The sequence below is a fragment of the Aspergillus fijiensis genome (assembly GCF_003184825.1).
Source record: "Aspergillus fijiensis CBS 313.89 unplaced genomic scaffold BO72scaffold_68, whole genome shotgun sequence".
Lineage (NCBI taxonomy): Eukaryota > Fungi > Ascomycota > Eurotiomycetes > Eurotiales > Aspergillaceae > Aspergillus > Aspergillus fijiensis.
This window is the reverse complement of record NW_024469044.1, coordinates 111,749-130,467: the sequence shown is the minus strand read 5'-3', so window position 1 is coordinate 130,467 and position 18,719 is coordinate 111,749. Positions and strand designations below refer to the sequence as shown.

Genomic DNA, 18,719 nt, shown 5'->3' with positions numbered 1-18,719 from the left:
ATTGAAGTCGTTCATTGTGTGCGAGTTTGGAAAGAATACATGGGCTGGATTTATGAAGGTCCCCGAAATGTCAAATGTCCCAGATGCTGCTCCGCCTTCCTCTCATTCCACAACGCCAGTTGAAAAGAAGAAACAAAAGAAAAACATAGATATTCAATCAATCAATCCGCCAGGCGATAGCTGACTAGAGTCTCGACCCGGTGGTTGTTCGTGCTGAAGCTCCGGAGTTGAACCTTCTCGGCGTTCTTGATCTCTTTCGCGTCGCTGTCGCCCCATTCGACGGGGACCTCGGAGTCGGCGTCCGCGTACACCAGAACATTGAAGGTGCAGTATCCGTTCAGCACGGGCAGGAAGGTCACGGAGGCGGTGATTTGCCGGAAGATCGCCTGGATTTCCTCCTGAATTTCCTTCTCCGTCTTCTCCACGCTGGCGGGTTGGGGTTCCTTGTCGCTGTTGTGGGGGTGTTGGTTAGCTTGTGTGGTTTCGAGAGAAGAATGTAGTCTGTACCCTGGAGTAGCATTTTCTTTGTCGCCAGTCGACTTGGAAGAGTGGCTCTTGGAGTGCTTGCCGAAGATTTGGACCTGGTGCCTCCGGTTAGTCTCCGTGTGCTTGGTGAGGGAGGACCTCAGGCGTACGTCAAACTGCCATCTCTCTACGTGCTCTCCAGTCTCCTTGTCTGTGATTACAACCACGAGTTTCGATATCTTCCCTCCCATCATCCACTTGTTCAATTGCGACATGATCTTCTTGATGTAGGCTTTGACTTGGTCGTCGGAGGTGACTGGGCTTGATCAATATTGGGATCGAGGGCATAAACTGATGGAGATAGACCAACCGAGCATGTTGAGACCATATTTCTTGACCCTGTAGAAAGAGTTAGAGAGCTCCTCAATGTGCTCAGGTAGATTGCACTTGCGTAGTGAAGTCCTCCGGAGGATACACGCCCCGCTGGAAACTGGTCGAAATGTCAATGGACGATGAAGGCTGGGCCATTATCAAACAGACACTTACAGGATAGAATTGATGGAGTATTCGAACTATGTATATTAGATACAAGAAAGCCATATCACTTGGTAAGGTACTCACGAATTCTGCGACCAACTTCGCCGATCCTATCGACCTGTGAGCGTTCTGCACCGGTCTATCTCAGGAGGCTTTGGATCGTACCTTTCAAGGACAGCTTGTGAACCTTGGATTTTGCAGCCGACATAGCGGTATAATGCGATATGAGGAGGGACTTGGGATGCTGTGTGTTGCGGGCAAGAGCTGCAGATGCAGTGGAAAAAGTGACGGATTTGTTTACACCATTTGTCGCCGCGGCAATTCGGTCCACCGCCCGCGCAAATCGAGCGTCTCCGCAAAAGCCGTCCTTTTTTTCCCGCCCGCGAGATCTCGCCCACTGACCATCCTATACTCTCCCTCCCTCCCCCACCATCAAACACTTCACTCCCATGCAAGTGCAGACCTCCCAATGCGAGGATGCCTGCAGTTAGCCAGGTGGCTGAGCGCAGCGCCGAAGGGTTCTGCTGCTAGCCTATTCCAGCCGCCATTCGGCCTTTCTTCCTCCGTTCGGTTTTTCGCCAACTCCGCATCACGCTCCGCCAGAGGTTCCACTGTCCATAAATCGGATCTCGAGAACAGAATCGCCGCTATCCCGATCGATCGATACCGCAATTTTTGCATCGTTGCCCACGTCGACCATGGAAAGAGCACGTTGTCCGACCGGTTGCTGGAATTGACGGGTACGATCCAACCTGGGAGTAACAAGCAGGTGCTGGACAAGCTCGATGTGGAACGGGAACGTGGTATCACGGTCAAGGCGCAGACATGTACGATGATTTATAACCATGAGGGGGAGGATTACCTGCTCCATCTTGTTGATACCCCGGGCCATGTGGACTTCCGTGCGGAGGTCTCGCGCAGTTACGCCAGTTGCGGAGGCGCCTTGCTCTTGGTTGATGCCAGTCAGGGCATTCAGGCGCAAACCGTTGCCAACTTCTATCTCGCTTTCTCGCAAGGTCTGGAGTTGATCCCTGTCATCAACAAAGTGGATCTGCCCTCGGCCGAGCCCCAGCGTGCTCTGGAGCAGATGAAGCATTCTTTTGAACTGGACACGGAGAGCGCAGTGCTGGTCTCGGCTAAGACTGGCCTCAACGTAGAGCAGCTGCTTCCTACGGTTGTCGATAAGATTCCAGCGTATGCATCCCTAGCCCCTTTTCTTGCTGATGATCCGAGCTGACCTAAACAGCCCTGTCGGTGACTTCACCAAGCCCCTGCGCATGCTCCTCGTCGATTCCTGGTACGATTCCTACAAGGGTGTTATCTGCTTGGTCCGTGTGTTCGATGGCGAGATCCGAGCGGGAGATCAGCTTGTTTCTTTCGCTACGGGACTCAAGTATTACGTCGGCGAAGTCGGCATCATGTACCCGAATGAGACCCCACAGACGGTGCTCCGTGCTGGCCAAGTTGGCTACATCTACTTCAACCCGGGCATGAAGCGGAGTAAGGAAGCCAAGATTGGTGATACGTACACGAAAGTGGGATCGGAAAAGCTTGTGGAACCGCTACCGGGTTTCGAAGAACCTAAATCGATGGTTTTCGTGGCCGCCTACCCTGTCGATGCAGATCATTTCGAGCACCTGGAGGACAGTATCAATCAGCTCATGTTGAATGACAGAAGTATCACAGTGCAGAAGGAGTCCTCGGAGGCTTTGGGTGCCGGTTTCCGCTTGGGCTTCCTGGGAACTCTTCACTGCTCTGTTTTCGAGGATCGTCTGCGCCAGGAGCACGGAGCCAGTATTATCATCACTCCTCCGTCAGTTCCCGTGAAGATCGTGTACAAGGACGGCAGAGAGGAGATCATCAGTAACCCGGCCAAGTTCCCCGACGACGAATCAGCACGCGCGAAGGTCCTGGAATTCCATGAGCCCTACGTTACGGCCACTCTGACTTTCCCGGATGAGTACCTAGGAAAGGTCATCGAACTCTGTGAAAACAACCGTGGAGAACAGAAGAGCCTCGAGTACTTCACGTCTACTCAGGTTATTCTTAAGTATGAACTTCCATTGGCGCAGTTGGTCGACGACTTCTTCGGTAAGCTCAAGGGTAACACGAAGGGCTATGCCTCTCTGGATTACGAAGAGTCGGCCTGGAGACCGAGCAGTATTGTCAAGCTGCAGCTGTTGGTCAACAAAGCCCCGGTGGATGCTGTCGCTCGCATCGTCCACTACAGCCAAGCGGATCGACTTGGTCGTCAATGGGTGACGAAATTCAAGGAGCATGTGGACCGCCAACTCTTCGAGATTATCATCCAGGCAGCTGTTGGGCGCAAGGTCGTGGCTCGTGAAACCGTGAAGCCCTATCGGAAGGATGTCCTGGCCAAGCTTCATGCTAGTGATGTCAGTCGACGCCGCAAGCTGTTGGAGAAGCAGAAGGAGGGTCGCAAGAGACTCCGGGCTGTGGGCAATGTGGTGATTGAACAGAAGGCATTCCAGAATTTCTTGTCGAAATGAGGAGGCAACAGCAGGGTGGGTTTCACAATTCAACTGTACCATAGTTCTCAACCTATAACATATACCATATATACGTGTTTTGTTCGATTCATGACATCCATAATGTTTAAATGCAGTAGTACTAGTTATACTGTACCTGTATTTACTGCGGCCGAGTGAAGAATGCCGCAGCGGTATCCGCGCACTGTGATTGGACGGACCGGGGGAAGCTGGCCTCGGACGGAGCTTCCAATTTAACCGTAGAAAAGTTCGTCGTCGCCGACCCCGCCGCCGCAATGGTCTGCAATTTCTCCCCCCCCCCCTCTCCCCTCCCGTCGTCGCCGTCTTTTCTCCGATTCTACCGCAAATCACTGACTGGTCTGAGGTGGCGTGCCGCTTGGTTTGACAGTTTTACTTACGACTACTGCGGTCAATACCTCTTGCGAGCGCACTCATTCCAGTGCCGTCGCATCCATCTCCGTTGAGTCACTGTCATCTTGCCATGATCATCATTTGACCACCGTGATGCAGCCTCCAGAAGGTGTGCAGGTCGACCTGGGCAAGGCCCAGGTCATTGACCGCGTCCCCAAAGTCATCAAGGAACTGAAGTTCGGTGTTCTGTAAGTAATCTTTGGGGTTTTCAACTCCTTCCTGCCTTCCTCCCCCGTCTTCCTGTGTCGCGGAAGCAACCTGGAGAGGGGATGCTGACTCTGTCTTGCGAAGGTCCAACGACGACATCGTCAGCCAAGGTGTGGTGGAAGTCTCCGACCGGAAATTCTTCGATCTCGAACATGACCGAGCCGTAGTCGCCAATGGCCCCCTCGACGCGCGCATGGGTATTTCGAACAAGACCTCGACATGTCAAACCTGTGGTGGCGCCCTCCAGGTCTGTAACGGACACTTCGGTCACGTCAGGCTCGTCCTACCTTCCTTCCACGTCGGTTACTTCAAGCGAGTCATTACCATTCTCCAGGAAATCTGCAAAGAATGCTCCCACATCCTCCTTCCCGAAGCCGATCGCCGTGCCTTCCTCCGCGAAATGCGTCGCCCCGGCCTGGACAACTTGCGACGGATGCAGATTGCGAAGCGCATCAACGAGCGGTGCAAGAAGACCCGCAACTGCGAGCACTGCGGTGCCGTGAACGGTGTGGTCAAGAAGGCCGGTACCAGCGCGCTGAAGATCACCCACGACAAATTCCGTGCCTTCAACGCCTCGACTTCCGTCAAGAAGGTGCCCCCGCCCAGCAAGATTGTCTTTGACCGGTCTTTCGACGAAGCGCGTACATCAAATGCCGAGGTCGAAAAGCATTACAAGAAGGCTCAGGATGATATGAACGCCCTGCGCGTGCTGAACCTGTTCAAGAAGATCTCCGATACGGATTGTGAATTGCTGGGTCTAGACCCGAAGGAGGCTAGACCAGAGATGTTTCTCTGGCAGTTCATCCCTGCTCCTCCAGTCTGTATCCGTCCCTCCGTTGGTCAAGACGCGGCCTCGACCGAGGACGATTTGACTGCCAAGTTGGGAGATATTGTCCAGAGTAACATCAACCTCAAGAATGCGCTGCTGAAGGGTGCGCCAGTGCAGACCATCATGGAGTGTTGGGACTACATGCAGCTGCAGATTGCCGTTTACATCAACAGTGACGTTCCGGGTTTGAACAAGGCAGATCTGGGAAAGCCCATTCGCGGTTTTGTGCAGCGCTTGAAAGGAAAACAGGGTCGTTTCCGTGGTAACTTGTCTGGAAAGCGTGTCGACTTCTCCGGCCGTACGGTCATTTCTCCCGATCCTAACTTGCGCGTTGACGAGGTCGCTGTTCCTGAGCTTGTGGCGAAGAACATGACCTACCCGGAAGTCGTGACTCGCTACAACAAGGAGAAGCTGCAGCAGAGAGTCCGGAACGGAACGAAGAAGTGGCCTGGAGCGAACTATATCACCAAGAAGGGTCAGACGTTCAAGCTCTTCCTCAAGTATGGTAACTTGAACATGATCGCCGACCAGCTCCAGGAGGGAGATGTTATCGAGCGTCATATTGAGGATGGTGATATTGTTCTGTTCAACCGCCAACCGTCCCTGCACAAACTCAGTATCCTTTCCCACTTTGCGAAAGTCCGCCCGCACCGGACTTTCCGTCTCAACGAGTGTGTCTGCAACCCTTACAACGCTGATTTCGACGGTGACGAGATGAACCTGCACGTTCCCCAGACGGAAGAAGCGCGCGCTGAAGCCATGGAACTCATGGGTGTCAAGAACAACTTGGCCACACCCAAGAACGGAGAGCCTATTATTTCTGCTATCCAGGATTTCATCAGTGCTGCTTACGTCCTCAGTAGCAAGGACAACTTCTTCGATCGTCGCTCGTTCACCCAGATCTGTCTTTACATGCTTGGTCCTCAAACCCGCTTTGATCTTCCCCCACCCTCCGTGCTGAAACCACAGATGTTGTGGACTGGAAAGCAAGTCTTCAATATCCTCATGCGGCCGAACAAGGATGACCCATGCTTGGTCAACCTGGATGCCGCTTGCAGAGAGTTCAAGATGCCGAAGGATGGTAGACCCAAGGATCTCGACCCCAAGGATGGTTGGCTCGTCATTCGTAATTCCGAGGTCATGTGTGGTGTGATGGATAAGTCCACTATCGGTTCCGGAAAGAAGGACAACGTGTTCTACATCATGCTGAGAGATTACGGTCCAGCGGCGGCTGCCGAGGGTATGAACCGCTTGTCAAAATTGTCGGCCCGTTGGTTTACAAACATGGGCTTCTCCATCGGTATCACCGACGTATATCCCAGCGAGAAGCTGTTGCGCTCGAAACACGACCTGGTCGAGACTGCATACGCAGCCTGTGACGAGGTCATTGCCAAGTACAAGGCTGGCACACTTGAGAAGTATCCTGGTTGTGACGAGTTGCAAACCATGGAGAACCAGCTGTCTGGTATTCTCAGTAAGGTCCGTCAGCAGGCTGGTGACGAGTGTATCGCTCAACTGAGCAAGTACAACTCTCCTTTGATCATGGCCACGTCCGGATCGAAGGGTTCTAGCATCAACGTGTCTCAGATGGTTGCCCTTGTCGGTCAGCAGATTATTGGTGGCCAACGTGTGCAGGACGGCTTCCAAGACCGAACCTTGCCTCATTTCCCGAAGAATGCCCGTCAGCCTCCATCGAAGGGTTTCGTGCGGAACAGTTTCTTCTCGGGTCTCACCCCTACGGAGTTCATCTTCCACGCCATGTCCGGTCGTGAAGGTCTGGTCGATACTGCCGTCAAGACGGCCGAAACCGGTTACATGTCTCGTCGGTTGATGAAATCCCTGGAAGATCTTTCCACCAGGTACGATGATACCGTCCGCAACTCGTCCGCAGCGATTGTCCAGTTCCAGTATGGTGACGACAAGCTGGATCCGGTGGATATGGAGGGCAAGGCCAAGCCCGTTCACTTTGACCGGACTTTCATCCATTCAGAATCCATCACTTATTCGAATGACGAGCCGAGTCTGCTTCCTGCTGAAATCATGGAAGTCTGCGAGGAGATGCTGTCGAAAGAACGTGCCAAGCTGGTACGGAAGGATTTGATGGGCAACACTCTGGCTTACATGGACCGCAGTGACCACGGCATTGACCAATTTGAGAGTGCCCGTGATTTCCTCGAGTCCATCCAGCAGTACGTTGCGACCAAGGCGGACAAGCTGATTTCTCGCGGTGGTGACATCGATCCCTCTGATGAAAGAAGTCAAAAGGGTCTGAACCACACGGGCAAGCTGACTGAGCGCACCCTGCGGACTTTCATCACTGAGTGCTTGATGAAGTACAAGAAGGCTCAGGTTGAAGCCGGCCATGCTGTTGGTGCCGTCGGTGCGCAGTCTATCGGTGAGCCCGGTACGCAGATGACGTTGAAGACTTTCCACTTTGCTGGTGTTGCCGGTATGAGTATCACTCAGGGTGTCCCCCGTATTAAGGAAATCATCAACGCCTCCAAAGAGATCAGTACGCCTGTCGTTGCTTGCGAGCTAGTCACCAAGGACAACATCATTGCCGCCCGTATTGTCAAGGGTCGTATTGAGCAGACGTATCTTCGCGACATTATCCACTACGTTCGCGAGACATGGACTGGCAAGGAAGCCTACATCACCGTCAAGATCAACTGGAAGACTATCCAGGATCTGGCGCTGGAACTGAAGATCGAGAACATTCTGGCTGCGATCAAGAGCCACAAGCGATTCAAGGCGGACGATCTCAAGTTCCGATGCTCGCGCTCACACATCCACGTCTACATGGATGTTGAGCCATCTAGCAAAGCATCTCTATCCAAGACCGAGATTGCGCACACGAGTGCGGATCCTTTCCTGCGGTTGAAGCATCTGAAGCGGATGCTCCCTGATATCCAGGTGCTTGGTCACCCCCAGGCCTACCGTGCGATTATCCGAACGGATGAGACGTCGACCACCAACACCCTTCTGGTGGAAGGCTACGGGTTGAGGGCGTGTATGACCACGATGGGCGTAGACGGTCTTCGCACGACCACTAACAACATCATGGAGACGCGCGAAGTGCTCGGTATTGAAGCGGCCCGGTCGACGATCGTCCAGGAAATCAGCGAGGTCATGAAGGACATGGACATTGATCCCCGACACATGCAGCTTCTGGCCGACGTCATGACCTACAAGGGTGAAGTTCTGGGTATTACGCGATTCGGTCTCGCCAAGATGCGTGACTCGGTCCTGCAGCTGGCGTCCTTCGAAAAGACCGCCGACCATCTGTTCGATGCCGGTGGTGCCGGCCGGACGGATCTGATCGAGGGTGTGTCCGAGTGTATCATCATGGGCAAGACGGTGTCGCTGGGTACCGGTGCGATGGAAGTTGTACGCAAGATGAACTTCTTCGAGGGCCAGATTGGGCCGAGGAAGACGACGTTCGAAGACGCGTGGACGGATGTCTACGAGGCACCTCAGGAGCGGGCGCGAGCGAAGCGCAAGGCGCGGGCTTGAGGCCGGGAGGGGCTTGTATAAAAGGGATTTGATTCTGGACACGGAAAAGTCGGTCGCATACCAGGCGTTTAGTAGTGTACTGTACAGTCATGATTTAGCGATTACCGCGAGGTAGGCGGCTGTCTTGTATTTTACGAGCAGACGAAAGACGATTCAATGAGTCTGAATAAGATATCATGGATGCTTGCTTGATGTGGGGCGTATGAGTGTAGTGAGTGAAGCAGTAGCAATCCTGAGAGTCAGCAGCATAACAGCATAACTTGATAGTCTACACAAGTAGTCAAGGTATCGTCTACTCCGTAGTTGACAGCCAAATGCGGACAGCGCTTAATAACCGCGGCGGGAGGGAAGGCCCCGCCAGAACTTTTCGCATTGCCGTTCGTTCCTCTTCTGCCACTGTCTATACAACCTCAACCTTCCTTAACCTTTCTTCTTAACCACCAACTCGTCTCAATTGACCAACCCACCTGCCTGTGCACGTTATATCACCCTCTTCACCATCCGACGAACCCCACCGAATCCGACTTCCTTCCCACCAAGAACAACCAAGATGATCGAAGAATACCAACCCCCACCTCTCCCCCCGCCCTTCCACCACCACCACCACCAACACCGCACACAATCACCAGCTATTACTACCACCACCACCACAACTACTACTACTACAACAACGCCACCCCCACCGATCCTCCTCACGCAGGGTGCCGAAGCCCACCTCTACAAGACCCACTACCTGAACGCGACCACCCACCCGGCGGCGCTGAAGATCCGGCCCTCGAAGCCCTACCGCCACCCGGTCCTGGACCGACGCCTGACGCGCCAGCGCATCCTCCAGGAAGCCCGGTGTCTGGCCAAGCTCGTACGCGAGGGGGTGGCGGTGCCGGCGCTGTACGCGGTGGACTGGGAGGGGCAGACGGTGGTGGTGGACACGGCCACGGGCGAGGAGCGGTACGGCGGGGCGTGGCTGCTGATGGAGTGGGTGGAGGGCGATGTGGTGCGGGTGGTGGTGCAGGCGTGGGAGCGGGCGATGCTGGCGCGGTTTGCGGCGGACGATCGCAGCCCTTTGTCTCGGCGGAGACAGGCCGATGGGGGGTCTGGGTCTGGGCCTGGGTCTGAGGTGCAAATGGAGGTGGATGGCCATAGCGACCATGGCGACCACGGGGACAACGGACATGTGGAGTGCAAGCGCGAGGAGGAGCGGATGAAGGACCTGCTGCGGCGGATTGGGGCCGCCGTTGGCCGGTTGCATGCGGCCGGGGTGATCCATGGGGATTTGACGACGAGTAATCTCATTCTGAGGCCTGCGTTCTCCAAGAAGGAGGGCGAGGGCGAGGGCGAGGTGGATCTGGAGGGCGAGGTCGTGCTCATCGATTTCGGCCTCGCGAGTCAGAGTGTCCAGGATGAGGATCGCGCGGTGGATTTGTATGTGCTTGAACGCGCGTTTGGGAGTACCCATCCCCGCACGGAGGCGTTTTTCGCCGAGGTGTTGGACGGGTATCGCGCTAGTTATCGCGGGGCGGCGTCGGTGTTGAAGCGTTTAGAGGAGGTGCGTTTGCGCGGGAGGAAGAAGAGTATGTTGGGCTGAGGCTTGAAAAGGGGGCGGGGGGGAGACTGGTTTGATGGGGATAGATTAATGGATAGAACTATGCTTCATTTATCATCACTAAATTTCAAGGAAGGACACAAAAAAAAAAGAAAGAAAGAAACGCCGCGCTGCCCCATGCAAATCGTGGAATGCTTGCAGATCACAATATCACACACATCATGGCTTGACGCAGCTGCCCACGTCCGCCAGTGCAAAGTAGCCCTTGTTCTCCACCACCCCGCGATCCTTCACCACCGCCGTGTACTTGACCACCCACTGCGGCGCCACGTCGCCCTGGATGCCATCGTCCGCGTCCGGCGCCGAGGCGAGGATGCCCGCGCCCTTGGCGCCGGGCCCCAGCAGCTCCCGGGTCGTGCCAACGGGCAGGATATCCATGCAGTCGTTGTGCGTCAGCAGCTGGATCCGCTCCTGCTTGGCGTACAGGATCAACGACTTGGGCACGACGCAGCAGTCCTTGAGGTTGATCTGATCCACCGACGGCTTGACCTTGGTATGCGGCAGGAAGCGCGCCAGCCGCTCGCTGCCAAACTCCGCCACGCCCAGCTGCTTGATCATTCCCTGCGCCTGCAGCCCCTCCAGCGTCCGCCACGTCTGGACGATACTGTCGAAATCATCCTCCTCGCTGCCGGCATCCGACGACCCGGCGGCCCCGTCCGCGTCCGCATCCTCGTCGTCCTCCTCCACCTCGCTATCATCATCCGCGTCGAACAAGATCCCCGGAAACGAGACAATAAGCAGATCGATCGAGTCGACGTGCAGCTCCCGGAGCACGAGGTCGATCGCCTCCCGCGTGTGCGCGCACCGCCGCGACGCCGGGATCCCCGGCAGGTAGAAGAGTTTGACGGTGATGTCGTACGCCGACCGCTCCTCCGACAGCCCGTACCCGAACTCCGTGGATGGGATGTATAGGGTGTCGTCGTGTTGTTTCGTCCACGATGCGTAGCGCGGTGCTCCCTGCTCTGTTTTCGCTGTCGTTGTCGCCGTCGCCGTCGCCGTCGTCGGGGCCCCGTCGCTGCGCTGTTGCTGCGCGGCTTGGAAGTTGGCACGCAGGGAGTTGATCAGCTCAACATTGGACTTTTCGGTCAGTTGACGGATGATGGGATGGCCGCCTAGCATCAGATTTCTGGGAGTGTGTTAGTTTGATTGGCTTGGTGGACTGGGATACTGGGATTTTTTTTTTTTTCGTTGTCTTTGTTCCCCAGGGCGATCGCCGGGATCACGGCCGGGATGGAGGTGGAATTGGGAGGAGGGAGTGCCGGGATTTCCACTGGGGTCGCCACTTACGAGGTGGAGAGGATTAGTTTCATGGTGATGATTGATCTCTGAGCACCCTGCAATATGTGCAGGGCAGGCGATTCGGATGCAAGGGGGGTGGGAGTCAGAGGGAAATGAGGACTTGGAAGGCTTGGAGAAATGTGAAGAGGGTAGAGGAAGATAACGGACGAATGTGGATGAATTGCTAAGCAGCCAAACCCCGCGCCGCGGGGTCAAATTCTGGACGGCGTCCCTCGTTCCGATCGGCGATTTCGACTCGGCCCGCCCGCTCATTTACATATACATTTGCATATCCTCATTCACTCTCTTGTTTGCCCAGTACATCGTTGACGGTAATCACCTCAGTTTTGTCTCTCATTGTCTATAGGCCATTCTTCTGCCAGGCATACAGCTGTCTAATCATAATCCACCGTCGGATCCCAGTCCGTGGGCGAGTAGACCCCCGTCTGCAATGCCTTCATATCCTCCTCCGACAGCTCGAAATCGAACACCTCCGCATTCTCCTTGATCCGACTGGGTGTCACCGATTTGGGAAGGGGGACAAAGCCCTATAGATGTCATGTTAGAACCAACTCGAGCGGGATGCGTGGCAAAGATAGAAGAGACTCGTTCCACGACTTACCCTTTGCAAACCCCACCGGATCATGATCTGCGCCGGCGACTTGCCATGCTTCTGGCCCAATGCCTTGAGTACTCGCTCGCTCATCCTCGTCCCGTGCGCCAGAGGCGAATAGGCTTGAACGACGATGTTGCGCTTCTGGAGCCACGCGGCGATCTCGGGGCGGTCACACCAGGGATGCAACTCGTACTGGCCGACGTCGATCTGCCCGCCGCCACCATTCTTGATGTACTCCTCCAGCTCGTCCAGATGGTGGACCCCGTAGTTGGACACCCCGATGGATTTCGTCTTGCCCGCTTGTTGGGCTTCCACCAGCGCTCGCCAGGAGCCTAGACGGTCTTCTTTGCCGCCGTAAGGGGCATGAATAAGGATGCTTGTCAGCGTTGTTAGTTTTTCTTTTCTTTTCTTTTTTTTTCCGCTGCAGTGTCCCGCAATACCAGCGAGACTTGATGGAAGGAGATGGTGGTATAGGGACAACTCACAGGTCAAAGTACTCCTGCTCCGCTTCGCGCAGACTGGAGTCGATAGCCTTCTTGGTGCGAGTGTAGCCCATCTTCTCCGGGGGAATCTTGGTCGTGAAGAAGATCTCCGACCGGTCGAGGCCGGAATTTGCGATGGCGCGGCCGCAGGCTTTCTCGTTGCGGTACATGATTGCCGAGTCCACCTGTAAGGATGCGCGTTAGATTGAGCTCTTGGGGCGAGAAGGGTGGAGAAAAGAGGCATGCATACATGACGGTAGCCGATTCCGAGAGCTTCAAGGGTGGCCTTTTCCGTTTGGGATTGGGGGCTTTGGCAGAGTAAGCCACTGCAGCATTTGCATGCAAGCGAAGCAGGAATTGACTTACATCATGTAGACCTGTCTGCATTTAGTAATGTTGTGGAGGTGCGTGAGGGGGCGGGCGAGGACTTACTCCATATCCTAGGACGGGAATCTCGTGGCCGGAGTTCAGGCGGTAGGTTGAGCGTAGACCTTTGAGGGCTGCCATTGTCGACGAAGGTGGCAGTGGATCTGAGCGGTTAGTGAGTGGGAAAAGGCAATGCGAGGAGGGGAAGTCACTCACTTATAAACGTGCACACTGAGGGAGAAGAGGGGAGCGGAGGCGTGATGATCTCATACTGCTGCTGTGGGTCGGCTGATTCACTCCTCCGATGGTTCTTTCTTCTCATGATCATTGCTTCTGTGTATGCATTTACGTTACCAGTAGAACCACTTCTAGAATAAGTCAATCGGTTCTCTTATAAATGGCTCAATTGCGATGCACTGCTTTTGGCCAGTATATCATGAACGCTCTCTCGACGGAAACCTACCCCGCCTCCCATTGATGCTGCCGTCGATGCTGCATTAGCACCAACAGAGCACGATGGCTAGAACTATGAACTAAATTTGAGTTCTGGTTTTATTTACGGGCTAGGGACACCAGTGAGTCTCATAATCTTGCTATTTTGCCGCATCCAAACAGTTGCAGACACAGATTGCTAACTCTTAATGCGCGCCCGTTTGTGCGTGCTATACCCAGCGCAGAACGCTGGAGATGCATGTTAGTCGCAACTTTGCACCTGTAATAGCCCTTCTTTACCCCGCATCTTATCTACTGGTCATTGAGGCAAATACTAGGAAACAGCACAGCATTTGAATTGCCAGTCTCTGCACAACGATTGTTCTAGTCTGCTGTCGCTGAGTTCTCACTTGGACAGGTTCCTGTTCAACATTTCTCTGCGTAATCGAAGGTTGAACATCGCAGATGAAGAAGAGAAGACGCTGCACTGACTTCGATCTACTCTGACTAACATACAATCCGGGAGGCAGATCCAGGTCTCCATGCAAAGGTATAGGAAATGGCCCGCTTTGCCTCTGATAGCCCGCCTGAAGATGTTTATGGACAAATTCCCCAGAAGGCTACCCGGAGTGCCTCGGAGCTACAGTACTTGGGTGTATGATGCTTACTTCTTCCATAACGGACAAGTCGCGCAGCCGATTACATAGCCGTCTCTCTTGAAAGCGGTGTCGGAAGCTTTCCCTCTATGCAGAATCAGTTACACAAACGGATCCAAAAAAGACTTCTGACACCTCAAGAGTTGAAATCCGTCATGGATTATCAAGTGATTGAACTACTCTTGTTTCTGCTTTAGGACAACCGGGACCTTTTGACGCAGAGAGCGAGGACCCATCTACTCTCCAAGTAGAGGCGTTCGCAGATATCACTTTAGATTTCAGCTGCGCAAGCTATCTTACCAAAGAACATCGGAGAGCCATTTATCCCCCACCGGTAATTTTCTCGTCTCGTATGATCCATGACGCTCGTCGACAGCCGGGAGCGGATCGCCGTAGAGGCTGTCACTCGCTGGCGGGCTCCTCTTGATCGCAATCTCCATATTCCCAGAAATGGTCAATATCCATCCCCGGCGCCAGAGGTTTTACCGGATCATCATAGTAGCCGAAGATGGCCCCAATAGGGTCGTCTTGACAATTCCTCCGATGGGATTCTGCAGCCGTTGGCATCCGAGCCGGCAAAGTAGGGGTATCGTCAGCGTTTGTCTCATCGGGCTTTGCACGCTTGTTGGACGGAGTCGGAGAGGCTGTCCCAGCACGCTTGCTCCCTTGTGGGGTTGGCGTTTTCAAAACTTGTCTTCTGAGGCCAGGCTGCTCTTCACCAGCCTGCTTTCTCTTCCATCTCTGTTGAGCAGCCTTGGAGAGTCGCTTTCGCCAACGTTTCCCGGCATAGGATGTAAGGGATTCGAGGCAGGACTCACGGTCATTGCTGTATGCCTGGGTGACGGATTCCGGCAGCCGCTCGATGTTGGCCTGTACGCAGAAGCGGAAGTAGTCGTCACCAGGAATAGAGTCCATTGCTGCCTTCAAGCCCAGTGTCTTCTCTAGTGCTTTGTCCGTTCGGGCTCTCACCTTCTTCCAGCCGTCCTCATCTCCGCCGGGGATGTTCCTGCGAACGTCCGCAAGCGTAATCGACTCAGTCTGCTTTTCTGGCTCCACAACTTCCAGGGTTGGTTGGGCGGCGTCTTCAAACCAGAGAAGGGAATGTAAAGTAGAGGCCGTGGTCGGATGAGGAACTGTACTGAAGGACTAGTTTATCAGAATTCAAAGAGAAAGGACATCAACGAGGAGGCTGGGAGAGGGATGTCCTGGATCAAAAGGTCCGGCGGTTGACAATCGGAGGAAGGAAAGGCAGGCAGCCTCTCGACGGGTCTCACCCGGACTTTCTGACAGAGTTCGAGTGAATAAGGAACAAGCTGATATCAAAGAGGCAACGAACCAGACATCCTTTCCCACCTCTGCCTTCCAGGTGGTGATTGCTACGCAAGATATCAGCCATGTAGGTGAGGTCACCAGTACTGTACATACGACCACAGGGTGTGAAAAGCAGGGCTTTCCGTCCGCTCAGCTGTACTTAAGCCATAATATTGACCGCGCTAGGATGGGGAAGTGTGACTTTGGCAATTGTCCTACAAGGAATCATTCGTCAAAGATTGGAACTTTGGAGTACACTTTGCCTGCCACATTCAAAAAGAGCCCAACGATACATCAAAAGTACTTTGTCTTTGTCTATACTCCGGTACGTGACCCGACTAGACTCCTCCCAGTCAGCTCTACCTACTCTATCAGAAAGCTACAGACAGTACAGTCTACGTAATCACTCCAAGCCTTCTCCCATAGGTCTCAGTTCAGCTTATCCGGTCAAGCTGCAAAGAAACGAATTATGAGACATCGAGACTTTTGAAATATGGGAGGGACCTTTGCATCACTACAGTCAAGAAAAAAGCAACCATTGGCCAACAAGGTCCTACACTAGATCTGTCGACATCCAACCTTGAATGAATCAACCCTCCAAACGCTGGTAGTGCAGCATATTTGGGGGAGTCTGAAAACCTATTGAAAATACGTTAAGGCCTAGGCTCCGAGTCCGGGGTTGGAGGTCCGCTCTGGAAATTTCCACTGCCCGTCGCCCCACCTCCACAAAATGGTAGTCGGCTTACTTCAAAAGTTCAAGCTCTCTTTCTTGAACCCCAAACAAATGACACAGACGCGTATATACTACCTTATTTACTCACTACTGTATCTATCACTCGCTTCTGCTTTCGGTGAAAGCCTCCAAGGCTTCCGACTCGCGGGTATGTGAGGATGGCAGGCCACTCCACGTGATTCGCTCTTGGTATTCGATCCGTTTCGCTCGCGTTTTCCGCCTCTTCTCCGAGCCTCGTGATTCTTGCACTTCAGGCGCCCTGGCACCAGTCAAAGCTTCGCTCATACTATGTGGAGGCAGCGCTCGTCTCTATGTCGTGCTCGATCGATTAACTCTGGACCTTTGCATGCAAAGTTCCCATCTCACAGGGTTCTAGCTGCTATCAGTCGCACTCCCAATGCGGCGTTGGTGCACCCGAGCCGAGCGCCTTACCGAACAATATCGATGAGAGAGTCCGCAGGGAAACCAGAAGATCTCTTTCGCTATACGTCAGGTCGATGGCTCGTTGACGAAAAGGCCCAACAGCAGCTGCGTTATGTAACATTCGACCTCGAAAGTCTTTGTCGCCGAGCTGCAGCATATTTCAGTGATGCAACGAGGTGTGTTCGCGTAGTCAAGCTGGAGGGAAACTTCAACAAAGCGTTACTTCTCACTATGGATGATGGTAACGAGGTCATCGCAAAAATCCCGTGTCACAATGCTGGCCCACCATCAATAACCACGGCTTCAGAAGTTGCCACTCTGAAGTTTCGTATGTTCGGCGTGCTTTCCATTATTCGCGTCGGCGTGTGCTTACACTTTTCCTTTTCTAGTGCGGTCAAGGACGTCTATTCCGGTCCCAGAAATTATCGCCTGGAGCTCTGACCCTGCTAATTCGGTTGGTGCCGAATTCATTATCATGGAAAGGACAAGGGGTGTTGCCTTGTCAGAGACATGGGAGGTAATGGACACCTTGGAGCGCTACAAAATTATCGATCAGGTTGTACAAGTTGAGCAGGAGCTTGCCGATATCTCATTTCCAGCATACGGAAGTCTTTTTCTCCGTGACTCGTTGCCTGCAACATGTCGACGGTATCCACTCCCTCCAGAGCTTGACCCTAAAGAGCTATTTTGCATTGGACCGTCTTGTAAACGAACATGGTGGCACGGCAATTTCGCTGACCAATCTCAATCAGTCTCAAAAGATATAGGCCCTTGTAGGTATTCCTGCATCTGTGCTAGGCCACTGACATGTAACGAGCGATACTGATATCTCGTAGGGACGCACTTTCCAGAATATGCGTCGTCGATTGTCCAGCGCGAGCTTGCTCATATTGCAAGTTCGGAGACCGAGGTGCAACGTCAACTACATCATTTCGACGAATCACAGTCGGTCGATGAATATCGAAGCCTTCTGGAAAAAATGGACATGGTACTACCGATCTTGTCTCAAGACCCACGCGTGACAAGTGCTTCAGACCCTGTTCTATGGCACACAGACTTACATCTGGGGAACATTTTTGTTTCTCCTAATGAGCCCAGTGTCATTGAAGGGATTATCGATTGGCAATCGTCTCAAATCTGTCCTTTGCTCATACAAGCTCGATTCCCCGAGTTTCTCAGGCCACCGAAGGACTACACTTTCGGTCCCGTCGTACCCGGCTTACCGGATGGCTTCGACGACCTTAGTCCCGAGCAAAAGGAACAGGCTATCAACAACAAGAAGTTGGCTTCGTTGTCGAAATACTACGAGATGTCCAGCCTTGCACATAACCAGCGTGTCTACAATGCTATGAAACTCGACTCCAGGTTATGGCAGCCCTTCACCTACTGCCAGCTATTCTCCCATGGTAGTCTGGTGCCCCTGCGCCATTGTTTGATCCGTTTATCCCAGGACTGGTCCTTACTGGAGCTCCCAGGCAGCTGCCCCTTCCAGATATCAGGAACTGAACGTCGAAGGCAAGATGAACAAAAATTGCAATATGAGGATAGGCTCTATCTGTGTGAAATCGTGAAGAACCAGCTTCTCACCGATGATGCCGGCTGGGTTCCGCATGACCGCTGGGAAGCGACAGCAAAGGCAAACAGGGAGCTGTACGATTTGTACATTGAAACAATGAGCGAAGATGTCATGCCTGAGGCAGCTGCGAAGAACTGGCCATTTCCACCACCGGATTCTCCCACCTATTAGACTACAGGGGTGATAATTTCGCACGTAGGAAGGAATGACATGGGAGCACGCAAGTTCGCGCCTGCTGTCGACGGCAATGGACGTATTCTGGCTTGCATGTAATATCGTGAAGCTGCAACTCGATTGCTCTGCCGCTGTGGTCTCGGTGTCTCAGCGCCATTACGGATTACCCTAAATTCTGCTATCTCCATCGGGTTCATCTCCTCAACCAGGTCTTAAATTTCCCCTGCAGATCGGAATAGGTACTAGCTGAAGTCCCCGCATACTGCGTCTATAGCTGCATAAATGCAAAACAGACAGTATACTGTACTGTGCATACTGGTTAGGTATACACCAGATGGTCCACGTTAAACTCACATGCATAATGCAAGTCAAACTTGACATGTACATAGTACATGCATACATCAAGCTACTCATGCACCTCATCCACATATACTAAAAGACTAAGACGGCCCGGGGGAGAACCCCCGCACCCCCCTTCCTTTCAACTTCCTGGCCCAACTCAACCTAAATACTACGAGCTACGAGTAGAACAATTCCAACTCCAGCCAACGCAACCTCCACGGAAAACAACCACAGAAAAAAAAAACCATAAATTAC

General features: G+C 53.5%; 7 protein-coding genes across 7 annotated transcripts; 3 read left to right on the top strand and 4 right to left on the bottom strand.

Moving 5' to 3' along the window:
* Positions 1–11: 11 nt before the first annotated feature.
* Positions 12–1,259, bottom strand: BO72DRAFT_452319 (spindle checkpoint protein MAD2). Its single transcript, XM_040945703.1, has 8 exons — positions 1,168–1,259; positions 1,087–1,112; positions 1,012–1,037; positions 917–955; positions 836–864; positions 636–781; positions 508–581; positions 12–450 (listed from the first exon to the last, which is right to left on the bottom strand). Exons 1-8 carry the CDS (start codon positions 1,208–1,210, stop codon positions 162–164), a joined length of 672 nt encoding a protein of 223 aa, XP_040796845.1. The 5' UTR covers positions 1,211–1,259; the 3' UTR covers positions 12–161.
* A 148-nt stretch (positions 1,260–1,407) lies between these two features.
* Positions 1,408–8,690, top strand: BO72DRAFT_413920 (DNA-directed RNA polymerase III core subunit RPO31). Its single transcript, XM_040942519.1, has 4 exons — positions 1,408–2,196; positions 2,249–3,470; positions 3,978–4,111; positions 4,215–8,690. The coding sequence occupies exons 1-4, from the start codon at positions 1,472–1,474 to the stop codon at positions 8,470–8,472; spliced, it is 6,339 nt and encodes a 2,112-aa protein (XP_040796844.1). The 5' UTR covers positions 1,408–1,471; the 3' UTR covers positions 8,473–8,690.
* Positions 8,691–8,799: 109 nt separating this feature from the next.
* Positions 8,800–10,146, top strand: bud32 (serine/threonine protein kinase BUD32). Its single transcript, XM_040940104.1, has one exon. The coding sequence runs from the start codon at positions 9,023–9,025 to the stop codon at positions 10,055–10,057; it is 1,035 nt and encodes a 344-aa protein (XP_040796843.1). The 5' UTR covers positions 8,800–9,022; the 3' UTR covers positions 10,058–10,146.
* Positions 10,108–11,385, bottom strand: BO72DRAFT_531572 (putative gamma-cysteine synthetase regulatory subunit; the record flags this gene model as incomplete). Its single annotated transcript, XM_040950375.1, has 2 exons — positions 10,108–11,201; positions 11,363–11,385. 2 exons carry the CDS (start codon positions 11,383–11,385, stop codon positions 10,235–10,237), a joined length of 990 nt encoding a protein of 329 aa, XP_040796842.1. The 3' UTR covers positions 10,108–10,234.
* Positions 11,386–11,520: 135 nt separating this feature from the next.
* Positions 11,521–13,250, bottom strand: BO72DRAFT_438809 (aldo/keto reductase). Its single transcript, XM_040943394.1, has 7 exons — positions 13,034–13,250; positions 12,884–12,981; positions 12,818–12,828; positions 12,702–12,759; positions 12,455–12,636; positions 11,976–12,345; positions 11,521–11,901 (listed from the first exon to the last, which is right to left on the bottom strand). Exons 1-7 carry the CDS (start codon positions 13,143–13,145, stop codon positions 11,749–11,751), a joined length of 984 nt encoding a protein of 327 aa, XP_040796841.1. The 5' UTR covers positions 13,146–13,250; the 3' UTR covers positions 11,521–11,748.
* A 1,057-nt stretch (positions 13,251–14,307) lies between these two features.
* BO72DRAFT_500624 (uncharacterized protein) lies at positions 14,308–14,820 on the bottom strand (the record flags this gene model as incomplete). Its single annotated transcript, XM_040948915.1, has 1 exon — positions 14,308–14,820. The coding sequence occupies one exon, from the start codon at positions 14,818–14,820 to the stop codon at positions 14,308–14,310; it is 513 nt and encodes a 170-aa protein (XP_040796840.1).
* Positions 14,821–16,568: 1,748 nt separating this feature from the next.
* Positions 16,569–18,397, top strand: BO72DRAFT_452313 (aminoglycoside phosphotransferase family protein). Its single transcript, XM_040945702.1, has 3 exons — positions 16,569–16,700; positions 16,762–17,145; positions 17,209–18,397. Exons 1-3 carry the CDS (start codon positions 16,604–16,606, stop codon positions 18,117–18,119), a joined length of 1,392 nt encoding a protein of 463 aa, XP_040796839.1. The 5' UTR covers positions 16,569–16,603; the 3' UTR covers positions 18,120–18,397.
* Positions 18,398–18,719: the final 322 nt, after the last annotated feature.

Coding starts and splice junctions, on each gene's coding strand:
- BO72DRAFT_452319 (XM_040945703.1), bottom strand. CDS start 1,210: ATGTCGGCTGCAAAATCCAAGGTTCACAAGCTGTCCTTGAAAG. Junction 865..916: donor CCTCCGGAGGACTTCACTAC/GCAAGTGCAATC, acceptor CTCTTTCTACAG/GGTCAAGAAATATGGTCTCA. Junction 451..507: donor AAAGAAAATGCTACTCCAGG/GTACAGACTACA, acceptor CCCCCACAACAG/CGACAAGGAACCCCAACCCG.
- BO72DRAFT_413920 (XM_040942519.1), top strand. CDS start 1,472: ATGCGAGGATGCCTGCAGTTAGCCAGGTGGCTGAGCGCAGCGCCGAAG. Junction 3,471..3,977: donor TCCGGGCTGTGGGCAATGTG/GTGATTGAACAG, acceptor ATCTCCGTTGAG/TCACTGTCATCTTGCCATGA. Junction 4,112..4,214: donor GAACTGAAGTTCGGTGTTCT/GTAAGTAATCTT, acceptor TGTCTTGCGAAG/GTCCAACGACGACATCGTCA.
- bud32 (XM_040940104.1), top strand. CDS start 9,023: ATGATCGAAGAATACCAACCCCCACCTCTCCCCCCGCCCTTCCACCAC.
- BO72DRAFT_438809 (XM_040943394.1), bottom strand. CDS start 13,145: ATGATCATGAGAAGAAAGAACCATCGGAGGAGTGAATCAGCCGACCCA. Junction 12,346..12,454: donor GAGCAGGAGTACTTTGACCT/GTGAGTTGTCCC, acceptor AACGCTGACAAG/CATCCTTATTCATGCCCCTT. Junction 11,902..11,975: donor TCCGGTGGGGTTTGCAAAGG/GTAAGTCGTGGA, acceptor TGACATCTATAG/GGCTTTGTCCCCCTTCCCAA.
- BO72DRAFT_452313 (XM_040945702.1), top strand. CDS start 16,604: ATGGATGATGGTAACGAGGTCATCGCAAAAATCCCGTGTCACAATGCT. Junction 16,701..16,761: donor AGTTGCCACTCTGAAGTTTC/GTATGTTCGGCG, acceptor TTCCTTTTCTAG/TGCGGTCAAGGACGTCTATT. Junction 17,146..17,208: donor CTCAAAAGATATAGGCCCTT/GTAGGTATTCCT, acceptor GATATCTCGTAG/GGACGCACTTTCCAGAATAT.